Genomic DNA, 23,495 nt, shown 5'->3' with positions numbered 1-23,495 from the left:
AAAAATATGTTTAGTCAACTTTATAATATTTCTAGGAACCATAAAAATAGGAATTATAATAGGTAATTACATATGAAATTATTCTCATCTCCATGAGAACTTTATTCCCACCTTTTTTTTTGGGAAAATTTTTCTATTCCCAGGAACATTTTATACCCAGGAATAAAATTAAGTAAACTTCTAACAAACATAGTCATATATATTTCTATCATTTTATTCTCATGAATCAACAAATATAAACAAACACACCCTTACTATTCTCTTTCAAACACGTTTAACTATGAGTTCTGATAAGACCTGATGCATTACTATTGGTATGATCACACCTTGGTTGCCCTTATTAAGTTATTACCCTTTTAATGATCTATTTGAAACTTAAAAACTTAAAAAACTTTAAATAGGTGCATTAAATTGACAACTTAAATAACCAATTTAAAACTTAAAAAAACTTGAAGGACCTATTAGAAACTTTAAAAAACTTAAAAGACTTATTCGAAACTTAACAAACTTAAAAGACTACCTAAGTATTTTTGTACTTAAAGAATCGAAATAGATATTTTGCCTTCTATCTAAATACATCGATGTTTAATTAAAAAGTAATTATTTCTATAGAGATTATTGGTATCTTATAAACCTGTGTGTATCTCTTTTTCAAACTTTTTCATATTGATTCTGCGTCTCTTTCCAAATTTCTTTGCATGTATCTCTTTTCAAATAAAAAAAAATGAAAAAGATTATAAATCGAGGAGATCATAACCTTTAACATGATCCTCAATTTTAAGAGTTCGGTGGACCACCACTAATCACTTGCTATAGTCGATTACTTTTTTTTCATAGCATTATTTCTTTTCTTTTAAACTTGACTTTGTTTAGGACCAAAGCTTATTGTGTCTTTTAATTTTAATTTTTGTTCTACTTCTATGGCCCTCTTCTACACCCATCATATTTCATCAAATTATTTTCAACTTCTATCTTGTCTGCATCTTGACGAGACCCAACTTTGTTTTCATATGTTGAAGTATATGTATCTTGTTTGTCCAAGAATAAAAACAATGCTTTCAAATAATAAGAGAGTTAGGTTAGATTTGCTTCTTGTTTGGCATGCTGTTATTTGAACTATTTGGGCATCCTGGAATGACCTTATTTTTGCTGGTGGCTTACTCCGAGAGGAGCCAGTGGTGGATAGAGTGAAACTCTTAGCTTGGAAGTGGTTCTTGGCTAAGTGTCATGCTAGTTCTTGTTCTCTCTATGAGTGGGAGGTGCAACTCGTCCTGTGTTGGAATCGGTAGGGTTTTGTGGTGGTTGGCCTTCTTGGGGGTAGCTTGCGGGGTTAGGTGGGATTTTTCTTGCCCATCCCTTTTCGGTGTGGCTTTCAGACTGCTCTCTTTGTTTTTCTGTTACCTGCAGGTGTTTGCTAGGTGTGATGCCGCCTCTTGTTCTCGGCTTTTGGTATTGTTTTTGTGTTTCTTTTGTTGTTGTTGTTGTTGTTGTTGTTGTTGTTGTTGTTGTTCTTTTAGGGTGTTTTTTGGCTGCGCCTCCGGCCTCGCGTGTGGGGTTTGGGGTTTTCTCCACTGTGGTGGTTTTGCTGGAGCTTCGTATAACAACTCTCTTCGTGTATATTGTACTCCTTTTTTCGCATATATATATATATATTTGCCATTCAAAAAAAAGATAAAAAGTAACCGGCTATATCAGGTGAATTGTAGATACTGTCGATGGACCATATAATGGACTCCTAATGACAAAAAATGATATTGGGATTTTGTCATTTTTTAGTGTCAAATTAGAATAAAAGTAGGTAGTTTATGTTTGTCTTATTTGAGTTTTGTAAAGAAATCGCTCAAAAAGTCATGAAAGAAAGAAAGAAAGAAAGAAAGCCTTGAAGCCATGTAAATCCACATGAATCAACACCTTTGTGAACGAGTTATGCTTTTTACAAATTTATCATTGATGATGTTTGGTGCATATTCATTATACACATTCTGGTGAAAAGAAATGGAAGCAAGAGTGAAGAAATCGAAGAGTCAACTACTGCCCATCTCGCATTGCAGGTTATGATTGTGGAATAATGACAATCAAGTGACTTAAATCCAGCTATTATTTTCTTCTTAAATTTATAACTGTTTGTGTTCCTATTGCTAATTGTCAGTTACATAACCAACGGCCAAAATGATTTGTTTTATTGAGCATGCATTAGTTAGTATATAAAACTACTATTTGCTAAAACGTAGGGGATGTAATTGAATTAGCTTGGCACAAATAATAGTTGGTATCTATAAAGTCATAAACATAGAATTGGAGGAGGTAGCATTGGTCGATATAAAATAAACTTAGTGTTTTTCTTTCAACCTACTCTCAATTATTCTGGGCATTGTTTGTGAAGCTCCATCGTGTTTGGACTCGAGTGCACGAGTTCAGACACGCAGTTGTGTAAACCTTGGGGAGCGAAACCGGACTTGGGTTGCACCAGAGGTCCACCGGAAATTTGCTTTCCGGGCAGTGGTCTAGGCCACGGCCCAACAACTCTCTTCTATCTTTCCTTAACTCTCTCAATTCTAGTTTACTCTTAATATTTTCAACAATCTGAAAGCAAATTTTATTTATTTTTATTTGGAAATATTAACGTTGTGATTTTTCTATGTATCATATTGGTTCGAATTGCATGGAAAGAATCACTTGATACCCTCATCAAATGGATGTTAAAGAACGTTGTAGGTGAGAGTTCATATGAATCGCCATCTAATTTGAGGTAAAAAGATGAGCTTAAAGTCCAAGTAAGTGCTTTAAACTCAAGGACATGTATGTAGATATATTTTTGAATCTAATGATAAAAGAATTTTTATGTCCATGATTGTCAGAAATTATATAAATATGTTTTGGCTTGGTGATAAATTATAATTTCTATGTGGTGATAGTTTTGATTATAATTTGAGATGTGTCTATGAAAGTTTGATACCTTAAATTCTTAATAGTGATTCATAGGTTTGAAACCTCCATGGTATACTAGAAGTTGTTATAGTTTTGTTTGAAAATCTATGGAACTGTTTTTGTGGGATTTATAATACAAGTATAGGCACAAATTTGATTATCTATAAGAAGAAAAAAAATCCCTTATAGGTTTCAGAATTTTCTATTGATATTTTTTGTGGCCTCAAATTTCTAATGTTTAAAGATCTTTTATTGTTTATTTAATCTCATAGACTTATGATGATTAACAAAATTAAAAATGAAAATATGGGTATCATTATGGGCGTCTGATTGGCTATCCATAAATCTCTCATAATCTTTCGAGAGTGTGTTTGCATGCATGAATAAAATTATGAAATAATTTGATTATATTGCATCACATGCTAGAAATATTTTGAGTAGAATCATTGATGAATTTATATGGTCATATATAATTATTTTTTACTTACATGTGGATATGAAGACCTATAAAATAAATTATAAGTATACGAAAAGTATTCTCAATACCTAAATTGTTTAAAATGTGGGGGTTATGAGAATATACTTTTTATCATATAAACATTATTATTTTTGCTTCTATGTATATTATTTTTCAACATGTGCAAAATGTAATAAACTTATATTATTGAGCCAAGAGGAATTAAAAGTTTTAGAGAGAAAAAAAAAAACTTTGGCGTTGATTTTATTACATTATCTTTTAGTGGAAGGAGAAGATGTTGATAAATTATGGATAAAAACTATGCTTAAGATTATTTCACTATCCATGAGAATGTTTGGGTTAAATAAAAAAAAAATTAAAGGAATGGGTTAACCAATGCTATTTTATTGTTACTTAAAATAAAAATAAGGCATTAGAAGTGAACTAAATTCCATGGTAAATATGGTTTGAAAATAGTGAATATGCCTTAAGGTAGCAATATCATAGATATCAAGTGGAATTTTAATAGATAATCTCTCAATTTGAGTGTGAGATAATTGATTGTGTTGTGTATTTTATAAATTATATTAGATGCGACATTGCATGTGGTATAATGAATAGATTGAGTATATAGACTCATGATTTCAATGGTGATTATTTGAATGGACAATCATGTTGTCTAAAATATCTAAAAAGTAATTTGGATATTACATTTTGACGATTGTCTATCTTAGAAGGATTTTATATTGTAAATTGGATCTCCAATAAGGATGAGGTGAGTTCCATTGCGAAACACTTATTAATTTCATGATGATGTGATATTTTTGGGAATAAATAAGCAAACTATACATGGTCATATTTACTAATGGAATCAAAATTCTCAGCTCTTGAATTTGCAGGTCAAGAAGCATAATAGTTGAAAGAGTTTGTGTGAATGAGATACCTTTGTTGAGGAGATCCACACCTTCTAAATATTTTGTGATCACAAGTTATAAGTTATGTGACTAATAATAGTGTCTATAAGAGACGACACAAATCGTTTTGTGAAAATAATTAAAAATAATGTTATCTCACTATATGAGAAGTGAGAAAAGAAGAAGAAGAAAAAGAAAAAAAAACTTAAGATCCTTATGTGAAAGGATTACCCAAGAAAGTTGTCCTGGATACATCAAGGGGGATGAATATAAAGCCTTAAGTGGAGGAAAATATGGTGGATACCCAATTCGTAGTCAAACAAAGCCATATGAATACTCATATATGCTCTACATTTTTCATCCCTATGGCGTGTGGTAGTGCTTAATGTGAGGTTGAGCTTTTAGCTCTTAAATGAGTTCATAGCCCTAATTTTTGGGTGGTCCTTGTGAGACGGACTTGATGGACTCGCCGCTTGTTAAATTTGAGGTTGAACATTTTTTTTATGTTCTTAATAAATTCATAGCCTTTCATGGTGGTGCTTTTGAGAGGCACTTGGTGAATTTACTTACTTGAGTGTGAAGGCTTAGACCACCTTCTATGAAAGACTTAGGCAATCTTTCTAGAGCACTCATGAGCGACCCAAGGTGATAAATGTCTTAAATATTGTGGAAATAATTATCGCGGAGCTATCACAATTTTAAAGGTAAAAGTGCGTGTTGCGGGGTCTCATCTAAAATCTATCAAGTTCAAGAGTGATTTCACTTTATAGATTTAAGGTTTTGCCTCACTTCACTACGTGTTAATTCAATCCTTAGGACATTAACACTTATTGAAATTCTAGCGTACTTGTTTTAAATGTTTTGTCAGATGTTTTAACGTTTGCAGTGTTCCGTTTAATGTTCCAACATCGTGCGATAAAAACAAAAGTAAAAACAAGAAAAATAAACGACAAGAAAGTAAAGAACACAGTGAGTTTGTCGACCCAGTTTAGCACAACACGCTTACATCTGGGGGCTACCAAGTCAGGAAGGAAATCCACTAGTGTAGTCCTTATTCAATAGCTCTCAGCAAACTCCTCGTTTACACTATATGACCTAGGACCTACCCGTCTAGACTTCAACCTAGGAAATCCTAGATCTGAGATCCCATCTCACTATCCTAATGGTCAGTCACTGCCCCAGTGACCTATCAGACCTCAATCACAACAAGAGTAGAAGTTACCTTCCAACACAATCAACTAGAACCTTGTTTCACAACTTTGGTCTAGTGCACAAGAGTATCAAACTCACAAACTCAGTCCTAAACAAGTATCACAGATGACACAAGAAAGGTACACAGTAAGAGATTCTAGACTTGCATCACAAACGATACAAAAACAGAATACATGAAGCCTCAAACCCTAAAAATCTAAACTTTGTAGTATGACGGCTTGAATGAGCAATTAGGTCTTGAAGTCTTCCTTTTATACTGAAGCAGCTTGGGCTAAATAAATCATTGGGCTTCAGTAACTTGCAGATCGGTTCAACTAACCTGCAAAACAAGAATCAGAAACAAATCTGGAAAGTCCTAACATGTCGGAACATTTATAGGAGTGTTCCAAATAATAACAAATATTTCCTAAAATAAAATATCTACTTTAGAAATATTCCACAGCTGATTCTTAGATGATATGCGCGTTGCTTGATCAATAAGTAAAGGAAATATTGTTTCCTTAAACAATAAAGGGCGCGCGTACATTTAGGCAAGAACCCAGGCACACTGAACCGTGTCAGGATGTTGGAACATTGTATCCAACATCTTACAGAGTTGCCTAACCACATGCTGGAACATTGGTTCCAACTTACAGAATTAATGGATATTTGTTTTAGCAATAATGCAGCCAATACAAATACCCAACACTTATGCATGAAAAAACCTTTCCTTGCCCGGAACTCTTCTTCCTCTAAACCATCCTTTTCCTTGTTTGTCATTAGTGGGGGATTGTGGAATAATGACAATCAAGTGACTTAAATCCAGCTATTATTTTCTTCTTAAATTTATAACTGTTTGTGTTCCTATTGCTAATTGTCAGTTACATAACCAACGGGCAAAATGATTTGTTTTATTGAGCATGCATTAGTTAGTATATAAAACTACTATTTGCTAAAACGTAGGGGATGTGATTGAATTAGCTTGGCACAAATAATAGTTGGTATCTATAAAGTCATAAAAATAGAATTGGAGGAGGTAGCATTGGTCGATATAAAATAAACTTAGTGTTTTTCTTTCGACCTACTCTCAATTATTCTGAGAATTGATTGTGAAGCTCCATCGTGTTTGGACTCGAGTGCATGAGTTCAGACACGCAGTTGTGTAAACCTTGGGGAGCAAAACCGGACTTGGGTTGCACCGGAGGTCCACCGGAAATTTGCTTTCAGGGCAGTGGTCTAGGCCACGGCCCAACAACTCTCTTCTATATTTCCTTAACTCTCTCAATTCTAGTTTACTCTTAATATTTCCAACACTCCACATCGTGAGAATATGATTGGAAATCAAGGTGATCGTTACTGCTTAAGTCGCATTGCGGGCTATGAGTCCAGCATCGTGAGAATAGAACGGCATGCCAAAAGGGATGCCTATTACCTATCTCATATCGCAGACTAATTCCCATAAAACTTAGGGGCATAAGCGCTTATAAATACTAGACCTCTAGGTCATTGGAAAAACATCTTTTGACGAGCAGACGACAACGAAAGTGTGATTTTAGCGGTTGCAGAGCGATCAGATCACTTCTAAAGCGGAAGAATCATCCCTTGGTGATTCTTTTCTTATGTTTGTTTATTAGTATGTATTAATACTGTATATGTTTAGAAACCAATTTCCCTAAAACTTAGGGAATACTAGACCCATACATGTTTACTCTCTCGCCCCCCCCCCCCCCCCCCCTCTTCTTCTCTCTCTCTGACATTAAACCAACCATTTTGTCGGATGAATCCCCCCCCCCCCCCCCTCAATTTTATTACAAATAACCTAATCAACTAAACAATCTAGCTATATGGATATAAACTCTTATACAAATATTATTATTTGTCGCTACATTAGTACACTTCTAAAAAATTGTCATCGAATCGCCTTATCAAGTTACAATATTTTTATTACCACAAAAAACTTACAATTTTTTTTTTGTCAGCTGTTCTGAACTAGGCCTCAATCCACATAACTGACCAAATACATGATGGCTCATTAACCCATATATTCCCTACAGGGTAATATGGACCTCATATGAGCCTCACCGCACAAGATTATGCCTCATTCAATTTGGATTGTTGAGCTAATCATTAACAACCACCTCCATTTGCTAGCAAGTGCCCTTAGGGTATTTGCTAATAAGATTAAAAAAGAAGCTTTTTCTTAAGAATAGTAATTTCAACAATTGAAACTTAAAAAAAAAAAACCTTTTTCGACGTAAACCTTATAAATTATTTCCTCTTATGAATTATTAACAAGTGTCATTGTCAGATTGGTCTATTTTTATTTGAGTTTTTTAATTGGCCTATTTCATAACTGTTTTTTTTTTCAATTGTTGCTTTGAATATATAAATATATATATTGAATACCCTTAAAAAAAAACATTTTTGTCCATGTGACCTTAACTCAGTATTAGATTGTCATTGTCTATGCAAAGTTCGTGATTTAAACCCTAGACATTTCACTTATTTATTATAAAAAGTGAATTTTTAGTAGTTATGCTACTTGAAAGAAAAAAACTTCTTATAGTTTTAATAACCTTATTTTTCCACAAATTTTATAGCCAAATAGGAGGACGGATCATTTTTAAACTTATGTTTTGGAAATATGTTTGGATGTATAAGTATATATGGGGGTATAACAGTTTTCCAAAACTTAATGTTCAAATCCAATATTTTTGTTGGGCCTATTTTGACATCTCTATGTCTTAATAAGGAGAAGATTTCTTTCTAGACTCCCCGTATCTCTTTAGGCTACCTAAAATTACAAAATTGCCCTTAATATATCATGTGGATAACTATCAGATGTTCATTTTTAAAAAAAAAAATTGTACATTCGATAGATAACTACCGGATGTTTATTTAAAAAAAAAATCATTTTGTACATCCGGTAGATGACTACCGGATATTAATTTTAAAAATTACATTTTGTACATCCGATCAGGGGTGGACCTGGACTTACAATGTTGGCGAGGTACATTTTTTTTGTCAAATAATTAAGTAAAACTAAATTTAATAAGAAATTATATTAAAAATAGTTGTAGCAACCAATATTACAAAAAAAAATACTATATTTTTCATTTGTTGAAAAGAGTTAAAATTACATCGTTACTAATTGTTCTAAGAACATCTCTTTCTATATATGTTAAGACGATCATTTAACCATTAATCTCATCTTGTTACTTAGTTGACTCTGTACATATTCTGCATGTGCTTTGTAAAACATAGATAGATACGAAATCCCACATCGACTCCATTGCAAGCTTACAAAGCCAAACTATAATATAAATAAGTGAACAACATGAGGCAAAGGTAGAACAATTCTCTTTGTACTGCATCAAATGCACTACACGTTGCGCATCAAATGTACTACACTAGTTTAAAGTTTTTGGATATGCTTGTGTTTTGGAACCAAAAAAAAAAATTGATATGTTTGGTGTGGCAAGTGCCACACCAGGACCTTAACAGGTCCGCCCCTGCATCCCATAGATACCTACCGGGTGTTCATTTTTAAAAAAAAAAAAAATATTTTCTACCTTCGATAGATAACTATGAGATTATTGCTCATTTAACCTTTTGTTTTACATAACAAACAGACATCATCATAACTTTCTATCTTATCTACCAGAGGTACAAAATCGAAATTTTAAATTGAACATTGGATAGTTATATATCGGATATATAAAATTGAAATTTTTAAAATGTACATCCGATGATTATCTACCCAATGAACAAAATGAAAATCTTAAAAATAAACATTTGGTAGTTATCCACCGAATGTACAAAATAAAATTTTTAAAATAAATATGCATAACGTGTTATGAAGGGCAATTTTATAATTTTAGGGGCTAAAAAAAACTTCTAATAAGGACATATACTAGTTGGGTTATTGAATTAGAGAAGCAACACGTAGGGGTGTTCAAATCTAAACCGATCTAAAATAAAACCGCAAACCGATCCAAAAAAACCGAAAACCGCAAAAAACCGAATATTTTCGGATGTGTTTGGATGTTGTTTTGGAAAACCGCTATGATCGGATCGGATTTCGGATTGCTTTTTCAAAACCGAACCAAACCAAACCGAACCGCAAAAGTAAATTTTTATAATTATTTATTATTTTATTAGTATTATATATTGCATTAATATATTTCTTATTGGTATGTTATCTTATATATTGCATTAATTTTGTAACCAAAAAAAAAATATTGCATTAATTTAATCTATTTTATTATTACTTCATCTATTTCAAATATAATCAATCATTTTCATTGTGTAATGTTAACTTTTTTAATAAATTAGTGTTATATTTTGTATCAAACCTATTATTTTATTGTGTATGAGTAATATTAATGTTAATAAAAAAATTTATACGTTACACTTTGGATATCCAAAAACCGATCCAAATTAAACCGCATATATTTGGATCGGATCGGTTCGGATTTTTTTTAACATAATCATCCAAACCGAACCGAACTGCACGTGATTTTTATTTTGGATCGGTTGATTTTTTACCTCAAAACCGATCCAAACCGGACCGCGAACACCCCTAGCAACACGTATATTAGGGTATAAAGAAACCAAAAAAACGAAACCAGCGTCTGAGTTGTTGGCGTTACAACTTACAACAGTGGCTCCCCAGTTTTGCACAAAACCTGTGGGTTCTCTCTCTCTTTTTTCCAACTCTGTCCTCTCTTTCTCTCTCACCCAAATACCATGGGCAGTTTTTCTCTCACCACTCACAAAACCAGTTGCTTCAAAATATCACATACACAATCAATATTATACCTTTTTTTTTTTTCTCTTTACCCTTTTCTCACTTTTATATAGTACCTTTCTCTAATGTCTCCCCTTAACACCAACAAAACAAACAACATCATTTTCCATGTAATGTAATCCCAATTTCTGTACTTTCTTTCACCAAACCAACCCATTAACCCATTTTTCCTTCACCCTTTTGGTTCTTTTCCACTATTCAATTCAAGGGTCATTCCATTTTCTTCAAAGTTTCTTCCTTTTTTGTTCTACAATTCTTGAATGATGGAAGCTAATGGCATGTTTTCCACCGTCACTCCTTCTGGTTTGCTTGGTGTAGTTGATAATATCCCTTTACACCAACAACAACAGCAAAAACAACAGAATCTCCCTAATCAACAACAACAACAACAAAATCCTCATCATTTGCACCATTCCCAAGTTGTTTCCTATGCTCCCCAACATCATGACACTGACACAAATCAACAACATCATCATTCAATGAAACATGGGTTCCCTCCATTTTCTTCATCCAAGAACAAACATCAACAACAGCAGCAACAAAGTTCTCAGATGAGTGATGAAGATGAACCAAATTTTCAAGCTGAAGAAAGCTCTGGTGGTGATCCAAAAAGGAAGATTTCACCATGGCAAAGAATGAAATGGACTGATACAATGGTAAGGCTATTGATAATGGCTGTTTATTACATTGGTGATGAAGCTGGTTCTGAAGTGACTGATCCAAATAAGAAAAAGACTAGTGGGTTGTTACAGAAGAAGGGAAAGTGGAAATCTGTTTCAAGGGCTATGATGGAAAAAGGGTTTTATGTGTCACCTCAACAATGTGAAGATAAGTTTAATGATTTGAATAAAAGGTATAAGAGAGTGAATGATATACTTGGTAAAGGAACAGCTTGTAGAGTTGTTGAGAATCAAGGTTTGTTGGATTCAATGGATTTGTCACCTAAGATGAAAGATGAAGTTAGGAAATTGCTTAATTCTAAGCATCTTTTCTTTAGGGAAATGTGTGCTTATCATAATAGTTGTGGTCATGGTGCTGGTGGTGGTTCTAATGTTCAACACCAAGTAGAGGGTGGAAGTGGAACAACACCACCTCAGAATCAACCTCAACAGCAGCATCAACAGCAGCAGCAGCATCAGCAGCAACAACATTGTTTTCATTCATCAGAGAATGGTGTAGGGAGTTTAGGTGTTTCAAGAGGAGAGGGATTGAGAATGTTGAAAATTGGAAGTGGAGATGTTGAAGAAGAGGATGATGAAGATGAAGAGGATGAGTCAGAGGATTTTTCTGATGAGGATGAAGATGAATCTGGAGAAGGTTGTTCAAAGGGTCAAATTGGTCATATAAATGATCAAGATGAAGAAGAGAATGATGGAAAATCATCAAGGAAAAGAGCAAGAAAAGGAGGATTTTCATTTTCAAGGTCATCCTCATCAACACAATTGGTGAATCAAATGAACAATGAAATAAGTGGTGTGTTTCAAGATGGAGGGAAGAGTCCTTGGGAGAAAAAGCAATGGATAAGGAACAGGATAATGCAGTTGGAGGAACAGAAAATAGGATATGAGTCACAAGCATTTCAGCTTGAAAAGCAAAGGTTGAAATGGGCAAGGTATAGTAGCAAGAAAGAGAGGGAAATGGAAAGAGCTAAACTTGAGAATGAAAGGAGAAGATTAGAAAATGAGAGAATGGTTTTGCTTATTAGGAAGAAGGAGATTGAGTTGATGCATATTCAACAACAACAGCAGCAGCAGCAGCAACACTCTTCCACCTAGATGAAATTTGGTAGTTAGAATTTAGATTAGAACAAATTAGGTGAAATTTTTGTGGCTGTTCAATTTTTAAGGTTAATTATTCTTCAACTTGTTTCTTATTGAATATTTATATAAAATAAATAGTATAGTATGTCTGCAATGTGAAGCAACCATTTAGATTCACACTCTTTGATTCAGTTTGGTTTAAACTTCCTCCTTCAATTTGGATTATCGAAACTTGGAACATTTGAATCATTCAGTTCACATTACATTAATAAAATAAAATAAAATCTGTCAAGGAAATAGATAAAAAAAAGTACTGTTAAAAAAAAATGAAAGCACACCCGGTGGGACTCGAACCCACAATCGCTTGATTAGAAGTCAAACGCCTTATCCATTAGGCCACGGGTGCTTCTTGTTTGTTGTTTGTAGTTAAACTTTATTTATTTATTGTTTTAATTGATACAAATGAACCTTCACCCCACAGTCCAGTTACATATTTAATTTCATTACGGGAAAAAATGTGATTTCTTTTTTGTACTAAATGATTCCTTTTCATTATGAGCAAGTCAATTGTATAACATTGAGTGGCATGCACAATTGCCCTCTAGAGTGTTGACGGCATGATTAACATTTTTGTTAAACTTATATACAAAGACTATTGCTCAAGTCTTGTAGAAATTAAATAGACAACAAACTCTTGGTAAGAATTTTATAGTTTTAACTTTGATTAAACTAAAATAGTTTTACATCATTTTAGTAAAAAAAAAAAAAGACTTGTATATCTTAAAAATATTTGCGTTTGAAAATAAAATGAATATTTGTCCAATACCTTTTCCTAAGCTTTAGAGGTTATGATTGATCCAACCATTACTGTGTCATGATGTAAAATATATACTTCCAAATATATTTTTTTGAATAACATTACTTTCATCCTATGAAGCGTTATGCTGTGCATTTCAAAGACAATAACTCATTTCTGTAATGTAGTGTTATATATTATAGTATTATATAATGCAACACCAAATACTATATAGATATAGCATATCAATTTTATCAAACACTGCTAATCAAATTTTATTTCAACATTTTGGTCAAAGTTAGGTTTTATTTCAACACGTACACGAATGAGTCATAAAGGAGTAGTGCATAATTAAAAATTAATAATTTCAACATTCTAAAGCAGGAGGGTTGGATAACATGTGTTTAGAAAAATCATCTGAAAAGGGAATTTAGTCTTGCATGTAATAAGTACATGGGTGACGAGTCAATTTCAACGGCTCTACTACAACACCAAAATTTACCCCAACTAATTAAAACTATACTATACTATTCCCAAACAAGAATGAATCATGGTAAATTAGCACTTTAGCAACTCATATTGATCCCACCACGTTTTCCAGCATCAAGCATACTTCATGTTCATGATCACAAAAAATGGAAAATATAATGGGACATATATGCATAGTTGGCAATTGAAAATATAAGCTATTAGCAATCATTAGTTTGTCAAGTTGTGTTCTTATATATAAATATTAAACCGAAAATATTGGAAAAAATTGGTATCAAGGGGGTTCCCTTGATTTTATGTGTGACAACCAGTAATAATTCAGTGATCAAAATCAAGATAACCTTGACTCGTCGCAGAATTATCTGCAACTTTCAAAAACTTGGGAAATAATCTAACCCAAAAAAAAAAATATACTAGAACTAGAACTGTTGGATTAATGCACTTTAATCTTCAAGCTCAATAATCTTAACCACTGATGCATCGCCAAGTTTCTGACAAACAACAACTCGGTCATGTGACTTTATAACTCCCAATGCTTTTCCATGATCGAGGGCAACCTTAAGAATAGATTCATTTGATGCAGTTGTTGTCTGAGACTCAGCCTGCAGACACAATATATGACATTAACATCTAGTAAATCTGCAATAATTATGTGATGCGGTGCGTGTAAAGTAGCATTCATTTATATGAACGATAGCACAAAGTGGTCATACAGAATAAAGATTATGTACTAACAGTGTTCCTGAATTTAGTATTATAAGAGAGAGCCATGAATCATGATAGAGTGATAATACTTTTTTCAGAGATTACAAATATTTCTACATCCAAAGAACATTCTCAACAGAACACTGGCGATTAACTGAGGAAAGAACTAAAACTGTGAATTGTGGAAAAAGAAACTTACAGGATGACGAGGATCAGCAAGCATGGGAAAGAGACCTCTTACAATAAGTGATTGCCTTGCCTGTGTCACAAGTTTAATTTCTTTATTAGTTTGATACAGAAAGAAAGGTGGTACAATGTAAACCAAAACCGACATCCTTGTCAATATATTTTCTGTTCATTAGGTGGAATTTACTATTAAGGATGTAAACAACAGCTAGGGATAATTAACAGATAGAAAAATGAATCAATCTCAAAAATTAAAATCCAACCTCAAAAGCTCCACTGAAGCTCCACTTTAGCTGATTTGTCTTAAGTCGGGGGATCACCACAGAGAGAACAGGCATTGTCGGCCTATACTTTGCAATCAATCTAACAGGTGCACATGACATGTTTAGATAGAAAGTCTCAAGGACATAAGTGGTGATGCAGGTCAAAAAAGATTAGTATGGGTCTCGTAACTGAAGAATAGCATTTGTTTGCCCATATTGAGAACGATTGATTCACAATAAACTAAATATGAACACGTTAAAAAATTATTACTTAAAGATATTACCTTGCAGCCCTTCCAGATGAAGTGAAGCAAATTATAATAGAAGCCTTCACCTTAATAGCAGCCCGTACCTAACAAGTAAAGATTTGCATGTAAGAAGCTTGCTTTCAAAGATATAAAAGCCAGTTTGGATTGCCTTATTTTGAAGTGAAGCACTAGTAAGACTGATTGGGAGAGCTTACGGAAAAAGTTTATGACAATTCCATGAGTTGTGTCCAGCTTATTTCCATAAGCTCTCTAGAATATCTTATAAAACTTGTAATTTATATAAAAAAATAAAAAAATTGACTTTTTTAAGAAATAGCTTATGGATAAGCACTTATATGATAAGAGCTTATACTATAAACAACTAAGCTGTTTATCTGAACAGGACCAGAATCATCCGTCAAGCACATGACAAAAAATCAATAGGCATAAGAAAATAGAGGTACACATAAGAAAATAGTAAAAAAAAAAAATAAGGAAATGTTCAGATGAAAGTACCGCAGAGGATGCAATAGATTCCAAGTGGGTCATAGGTTCTCCAACATTTTTGACTGTCCTCTTAAAATAAAGGTCTTGATTGAAAACTTTCTCAGCCTACAAGGACATGAAATGGAAGGCAGAAATATTAGTCAACAAGATACATTCACGCAACAGAGCCCAGAGAGCAACATAAAAAAGAAAGTACGTGATCAGAAACCATAAAATCGGAATAAAGAAATCAGTAGTACAAATTCAACATGTTAAACAAAATTAATAAGCTAATGAACTTACCTCTGAACAAATTCTACCAACAGTAGAAATAGTCTCAACAGGGTACAATCCACGTAAAGTCTCGGCACCCAGAAGAATTGCATCACTTCCTGTTTATTTATTAACAGTTAGACAAACATACATCAAGTGGTTCCAACTAAAACACAGTACACACACATTGGCAAAAGAAGCAACAAAAAAAGAATGCCGAGAAGCGCAAATAGCTTGTTTTCATCGCTTAGAGAAGGTCGTATAAATTAACAGACAAACCAAATATCAACCAGATTGCCTAGTATTCACCAACCGAAAAAGCTGCATCAGATAACCAGTAACTTACCATCTAAAACAGCATTGGCAACATCAGTGGCTTCAGCACGAGTTGGTCTTAAGTTATCAGTCATGCTGTCCACAACACGTGTAAGCACAGCAGGTTTCCCAGCCATATTACACTTGTGTAGGGCAGATTTTTGAAATAGAAAAACCTACAAATACAAATGGATGTTAGATGGTCTTATACCTTTTCAGCATCCACCAAATGAAGGAGACAGTCTCTAGAATATAGTTATCATGAAGGGCAATTTCATAGGTAGCAATTTTTTAGCGATTTGACTCAAATAAACAATCTATTCCGTTACAATATATAAGTATGCAGCATAGATAGAGAAAAATCTCTTCTTTTTTTTTGTGAGCTTTTGGGTCTATACCTCTAGATCCCTACCATAGATGTCTGGAATGTATTTTTTAAATGTGGAGTACTAGTTAGACCAAAATAAACTTATTTATTGTTATGGGAATGCAAGACAACAAGCACGTCAAACTACGAAAAGAATTTCATCAAGAAAACTGACCTTCTCTGGTGGAAGATCAATGCCCAAGTTTCCACGGGAAAGGATAATACCATCAGCTTCTTGCAGAATCTCATCAAAATGGGTCAATCCCTAAGAAATAAAACATATGTAAAATGTATTTATATGCAATTGACTAAGCCTAGCCAATAAGAATATAACTTAAACCAAAATGAAGATATGTAACTCACCTCAACATTTTCAATCTTCGCAAAAATTTGTGTCTGGCTAAGATCGCCTAACTTTGAAAGGAAGTCCCGAGCCTGCATTAAAATATCATATGAAGGCCTATTAATACTTAATATAAATTGAGTATGAGATAACCAATTCAAGTAAACAATCTGGAGCTCAAATTACCTCGCGGACATCTTTAGCATGCCTAGTATATGACAATGACAAAAAATCAATTTTGTTTTTAACTCCCCAGGTGCTTATAACCTGAAAAAATAGTAAATAAATATAATAACCCCAAAACTTCTAGACACAGCAAACACATGTGTCGTGAAATGTTTATAATTCACACATCCGAATGAAAATTGGAACTTACCTCCTTGTCTTTCTCCGTAAGGGTAGGTAAATCAATGTGAATTTGAGAGGCATGCAAAGTGAACAATGACCCGGTCAATGTAGCTGAATTCTTTATAATACATACAACATCATTCCCTTTGACTTCAGATACCTGCACAACATCAGGTAGAGCTCATCAGTCATCATGCATGTAAGAGAATCAAATATTATTTTAATTACGCTTTTGGACCTACTTATGTTTTTCATTTCAACTACAAGAAATAAAAGTATAAACTTAAAATAAACAGTTATTGCACAAAAAAATGCAAATTCATAACCCAAGTTGAAAGGATATAACAAATTATGTGAGAAAGATACCGAAGAACGCAAAAAAAAATGACCTATTGGAATAAACTTTGCAACTTATTTTACCTCAAGCCATACAGAAGTAGTTTCACTTCCTGTGAACAAGTATTGACCAATAAAAATAGTGTCTCCCGTCTTCACTGCCTGTAAACAATAAAGAATTTGAAAATTAGGCAAAGCAACAATTACATTGCAAGCAAGCAGAAGATATCTAAAGATATATCTCAAAATCATGAAGAACAAATTTCGCGTGGGATTCAACTAAACATTTACATTAACTGCTTCTAACATCATAAGCAATAAATAAATTGCATATATATACACAATTTATAGATACTTTGAACCATACAACCTTGAGAGGAAAGAAAAATTGAGTCAGAGCATGCACTCCATAGGCAACAAAATTGAAATCCTTCATTCATGTTAATATTTGGTGGAAGCAAACTATGCAAGGGTAGTTTTTTTGTGTAGCTGTTGTGGTGACCAATTTATGATGGCTAGTTTTGAGATTGTGTAAAATTTGTAACTTTGTATTCACTGTGTCGGTACTTGCACATCTTGTGCTTGTATTGATATTTATTAATAAATTTTTCCGATTCCAAATATATATAGTGGAAGCAATGTACAAGCAAGAAAGTCACATCATATAATGATGACAAGGTGAAAAGTGTCAAGGAACCTGGGCCAGTCCATCAAAGTTGATTGGCAATATCTCTGAAGAAGCTTCTTGTCCCTGGTTGGGGGTTAGAACAACCTGAGCATCTATCTCAAGTGAGATAGTTGTCTCGCTTTTGTTAACAACCTGCATCTCTGCACCCACCGTATCCAGCATAACCTGTCAAAGGCAATCAGAGTAACAAACTTTCAGCTCCTTTCCCATTATTGATCCTCAACATAAAACCTTTGTCAAGCAGAAAAGTGAGAATATAGAAATTGGATATTTTTGAAATAACTGCTAAAAGAGCTCTGCCTTGAGAAAATTGACAGTAAACATACAAAAACAACGGTTTATTATACATAAAAACCGTTCATATGCTTTCGCTTAACACCAACTGCATACGATTTTGGAATAGTTGGTTTGTGACATAATATCACATACTCTGTGAATCAAACCATGTGGTCAAGAGTTTGATCCTTGTTGCACGTTCTTCTAAACAAAAATGTAAAACTTCAGATAAGGGAGCACGGGCTTCAGGGCTCGTGTATTGTCCACGCTTCAAGCCCCAAACAAAGGCCCATGAATGAGGGATCATGTTAGACATAATAACATATGTGTGCTTTCAAATGAAGTTTTTATGGTGTGCTTGGTTTGTGACACAACCTTTATTTTAATTTATTTTGTTTACTTATAACAAGTGTTGTTAAATAAAGTAGCGGAATCAAAACAAATAATTATTGTTCTGCGATACACTGTTTAACACAATATTGTCAAATAGCAGAGCTATAGCACTGATGTGCTGCATATTTTATCAAACAGCTATTTTCCGCGGTCAGCAATTGACAACACTACTTATAATCAATGCAAACAACGTTAAAACGCTAAAAATAGGAAAGAAATTTTGTTATGTTGGCCTTCTTTCAGCATAAAACAAACTAGTCTCAATTCCATAAGTAGCAAAAAATTGAAAAAAAGTGAAGCAGCAAATAAGGAAGGAAACTCACAGCACATAGCTTCTTAGTACCCTTAATAGCAGTCTTCAAATTCTCCAAAGTTTCCTGATGATACTCAGGATCACACCATGAAAAATCAAAACGAGCAACTGCATAAAACAACAATAAAAACCACATAAAATCATTAACTATCCACTAATTCATGATTTAAAACTCATTAACACAATTTAAGACAAAAACATACCAGACATGCCAGCTTTAAGACATCCAGAAATAGTCTCAACAGATCGTGATTTAGATCCCAATGTTCCAACAATCTTTGTCATTGCAGAAAAAAAACTCTACAAAAACCATCAACAACAACAACAACAATTTCAATTAAATCAATTATTACAAAATCAATGAAAAAATCACAAAAACAAGATCTATAATTGAAAAACTAAGAACAGCAAGAAAAAGTAATAGAAACTAACGGCTTTGGATGGTTCTAGGATGGAAGCCATCCTAATTGGTTCCTCGAGAAGCAAGTGACTGGAAGGCATGTTTGGTTTGTTTGTTAATCAAAACACAGAATCGATTAAGTAGAAGAGTAGTGGTGCGGTGCGTGAAGAAGAGACCAAACAAACGCAACTTGAAAACCCTTTGAATTGAAAAAAAAAAACAGTATATGCTTTTGATTCTTTATATATATATATATATCGTTTTTGTTCAGTGTTTTGTTTTCAACTTTCGTGAATTGTTTCACAGTGATACTGTCTTAGGTAATTGGTGTGGAATTTCTGGTTTGGTTGTTTTTGTTAAGATTTAGAACATGTTATTACGTGGCGAAATTGTGGCTGTTGGATTAATGAACATGTTTTGTGGTTTGTGTTTTTTTGTTTCTGATGGAACAAAAAAGAAAAGTACTACGGTGACTACGGTCTAAGTTTTTTTTTCATTTATGGAAAAAAAGATATTAGTGTGTGATTGATTCTTTATTGTTTCGTGGTGAAGGGGGAAGGTGGTGGTGCACGCGCTTTGTGATAGCGTGTGTGGAAGGAAGGAAGGAATGGTGACGCACGTGGTTTATTTTAGAAGAAGTTAGAAAAGCACGTGACAATGGTGGAGTAGGTGAGTTGGAAGAAAAAAGAAATATGGCGAGGAAAGCATGTGAGGCATGGTGGGAATATGGTGTGCTGTACGAATGAGGCTGACCGTGAAGTGAACGGTTGAGCATGCGGTATTGGAAGGAAAGGTTTTCTATTTTTTTTTTAACAATTTATAAATTTTTGATATCATAAAACTTGATAACATACATATCATAATTTACCCTTTTAATCAATTAAATAAAGGGTTAATTATGTTTCTAGTCCCTATAAAATAGCGACCTTGTAAGTTTAGTCCTTACTTAATTTTAATAGCATTTTTAGTCCCTATAAAAAAAAAATTTACTTATAATTTTAGTCCCTGCTAAAACAAAGTTTGATTAATTATCCTTAAACTCTTAAATTTTTGAACGATTTTTTTGAGACAAGATTAGAACACTATGAAAGGTTCGTTTACTAAAATTTAGAATTTTCAGACATGAAATGAATTAAATATGAATTTTTTAAAACGACAAAAGTTAAAGATAAAAAGTAATAAAATCTGGATGTAGAAATCAAATTTTGCGATAATTTTTTGCGGAGGAACTTTTAGTAATGTTCTAAACATGTCTGCAAAAAATTGTTCAAAAATTTAAGAGTTTAAGCATAAATTAAACAAATTTGAATTGAGTAGGGACTAATACTCAGGGCAAAAAAACAAAATTAGGGACTAAAAATGCTATTAAAATTAAGTAAGGACTAAACTTACAAGGTCGCTATTTTATAGGGACTAGAAACATAATTAACCCTTAAATAAATCACTTATTAAAAAAAATTGTTTGACCCATTTCAATATCCAAAATTAAGATTCAAGCTAATTCCTAAATTCATCTTCTTTCTTCCTTCTTCATGTGTCATTCAATAAATTCTACCCAACCTACTTTAATAAGAATTTGTTTTAATCCATCTTCTTCCTAAATCAATCTAAACATAATATAGCCATCACAACATGTGGCTTTTGTGTTGCTGGATGGTTTTCCATGTCCATCACAATTTTTTGGTTTTGCTTTTTGTTTTTTCTTATTCTTTACTTTATTGGTGTGGTTTGACGGTTGTTTTTGGGCTTTAATCTTTGATGGTTTCTAGTTTTTTGTTTCCTGCTTTTTAGTGTTCATGTGCAAGGAAATGTTATCATGCTTGAGTCGAATAGAGAGCAAGAAGAGCGATAGATATGTTTATATGTAGTCAGGGCAAAAAAGGAATTTTATTTGCTTAACCTGATAGGTTAATTTTAACCCAGCTTAAATCTAGGATGTAAATTCCAAAAGAGCAAACATATAGGATTAAAGAAAGGAATAATTTATCATATTTCATTGGTGTATCAAACAAAAGATTATAGTAAGATATGATAATTATCATATTTTGTCTCCCTATCTTGATCCTCAAGCAGGCAGTCACTAGCTAATGCATAGATCATCTCATGGACTCACCTTAAAAACACTGAATTAGGGTTGTTTAAATGAATATGAAATGTCCATTCCAGATCCTATGACATAATCTTAATTTGTCTACAGGTGTCCTTATGGACAGTTGTCATGGATATGGTTTCGGGGTCATAAACTATAATTTCACCGCTATGAAGGTTAGTTCATAACCTCGACTAAGGTTCGCACTTTTTTTGCTTCGGAAACCTCACACGTTTAGCGCATTCTTGCTTAACAGTCGAAGTATTTGCTAGTACAACTCCATTTTCTTAAAAGAAAGTACAACTTTTGGAGAACTTATTATTCAATGTCCACCACTCTCAGTCCATCATCTCCCACCCAGGTTAAAGATTATGTTCGAAAGGATTAGTGGTGTCATCTACGATAAATCCATCCACAAAATAACAACTTGGCATTTCCTCAACCTTTTCGCAGCCAAGATGTTCTAGTATAAAACTTGAAGACCCAGGAGTTCCAACTTCAACGGCGGATATGAGATGAAAAGCTTTCTCCAACACCTTCTAGTTGGCATTTCACATCAATCAAAGATAATCGTAGCACAAATCAAACACCTAGTTCATGTGAAGAATTGACAACTAGGTCTCCCATTGAACACCAAACTGTTAGGACTCTAGTTAGTTCCCAGAGTCCTTGACGTTCATTGTAATGCCTTGATCTAGCAAGAGGAATCAACTTTCTCTGTACCTTAAAGGTTTGGAATCCCATATATTTGCATCATCAAAGGCCCCGTATGCAGTGTCAAGGCATGGGTCAGAGAGGCACGATGGACAAGATCATATCCCACCCTCAAAGAGATCACTAATAAGATATGATGAAAGGGGTGACCGCGATGGAGGACGCGGGGGATGGCCCTTGCTGCCTATGAGGCAAAGAGGTCAATTGTATGACAACGACTCACGATCTCGACATCGTGGCATCGATCCAAGTCGACAAACAAATCTTGGTATGAATACGATTTACATCGTTGAAATGTTTTCATAACCACAATCAATCGTTATCTAGTTCCCAAATTTTTCCATAAACTATTGGCGTTACATTCTTACGACGAAACTCAGGGTGACCATGTTCAAAAGGTCGACACTTTTTTAGGCTAGAGGTCCAATGAAATGCAAGTTATTCATCTTAAACCTGAGAGAATGCGTGATGGCCTCGTTTAAAGGCTTAAGGCCTAAATTCATTGACTCGTGGATATAATTGTGCATATGTTTCACGCTCCATTGCATAGCTTCTTGAAGGCAGTGCAAGTCCATGGAGAGTCTAAGGGTCATCCAAACAAAAAAAAGTACGAACCTCTACAAGACTTTATTGAAAGGTTCAATGAATGGGTTGTTCAAGTCAAGGACACTAATGATAGCAATAAAAGGTACTTGCTCCATCAACGACTCAAAAAGGGATAAAGTTTGAAGAAAGTATTGGAATCAAAGCACCTAGAGATTTCAACCACTCAGAGTTTCAATAAAATTCTAAGAAAGTATTACAATCAAACCATCCAATGATGTTGTGAGTGTGTTTAACATCGTATCGATAGCATCATATCATTGTCAATTAATTCTTCAAATAATTGCAATATTTTCTTTTAACTTTTAACTTTGAATGTTCACTCAATCACATAAACTTTTGAATTCTCGTAGTTATGCTTATAAATTAACTAATATACTCATGAAATATGACAGGATTCACCAACTATCATCAAACAATTACATTTTGTCAATCAAGTATATTGTAACAATATACAAACTTTTATAACATTATGCCTTTGGTATTAACAATTTCCATGCATTTCAATCTGAATTTCTACTTCTCTCTTATATATCCGAGATATCTTACATTAAATGCATTTAATATATATAGCACTAGCAAAAACATTATTAATTATTTGCACAATCAATTTTAATTTAACAAGGAGAGACTAAACATTTTTTTTAAGAAGGTGAGACTAAACATGTAAGTCGTATATTCCACATAAAATTTAATAAAACACTTGAGAATTTATTTATAATCTATTCTAATAAACATTTTTGTAACATAACTAACACATGCATTGTAAATTACGCGTGTTAAATTAAAGTTTCACGTTTAAAA

General features: G+C 33.4%; 2 protein-coding genes and 1 non-coding gene across 3 annotated transcripts; 1 reads left to right on the top strand and 2 right to left on the bottom strand.

Annotated features, from left to right (window-relative positions):
• Positions 1 to 10,079: 10,079 nt before the first annotated feature.
• On the top strand, positions 10,080 to 12,234 carry LOC146955832 (sequence-specific DNA binding transcription factor). Its single transcript, XM_085724157.1, has one exon. It carries the CDS (start codon positions 10,561 to 10,563, stop codon positions 12,073 to 12,075), a length of 1,515 nt encoding a protein of 504 aa, XP_085580283.1. The 5' UTR covers positions 10,080 to 10,560; the 3' UTR covers positions 12,076 to 12,234.
• A 159-nt stretch (positions 12,235 to 12,393) lies between these two features.
• Positions 12,394 to 12,466, bottom strand: TRNAR-UCU (transfer RNA arginine (anticodon UCU)). The gene has a single exon. It is a non-coding gene; the product is annotated as a tRNA-Arg (tRNA).
• Positions 12,467 to 13,559: 1,093 nt separating this feature from the next.
• On the bottom strand, positions 13,560 to 19,493 carry LOC146955830 (pyruvate kinase 1, cytosolic-like). Its single transcript, XM_085724146.1, has 16 exons — positions 19,318 to 19,493; positions 19,089 to 19,185; positions 18,896 to 18,993; positions 17,913 to 18,068; positions 17,300 to 17,377; positions 16,908 to 17,039; positions 16,718 to 16,798; positions 16,552 to 16,623; positions 16,364 to 16,453; positions 15,853 to 15,997; positions 15,537 to 15,625; positions 15,264 to 15,359; positions 14,784 to 14,851; positions 14,500 to 14,599; positions 14,250 to 14,309; positions 13,560 to 13,947 (listed from the first exon to the last, which is right to left on the bottom strand). The coding sequence occupies exons 1-16, from the start codon at positions 19,384 to 19,386 to the stop codon at positions 13,789 to 13,791; spliced, it is 1,590 nt and encodes a 529-aa protein (XP_085580272.1). The 5' UTR covers positions 19,387 to 19,493; the 3' UTR covers positions 13,560 to 13,788.
• Positions 19,494 to 23,495: the final 4,002 nt, after the last annotated feature.

Source organism: Medicago sativa, chromosome 1 (genome assembly GCF_051527215.1).
Source record: "Medicago sativa cultivar Bolivia chromosome 1, Bolivia_mono, whole genome shotgun sequence".
In the NCBI taxonomy this organism is placed as follows: domain Eukaryota; kingdom Viridiplantae; phylum Streptophyta; class Magnoliopsida; order Fabales; family Fabaceae; genus Medicago; species Medicago sativa.
Note: the sequence above shows the minus strand (reverse complement) of the source record. Positions and strands in the feature narration are given on the sequence as shown.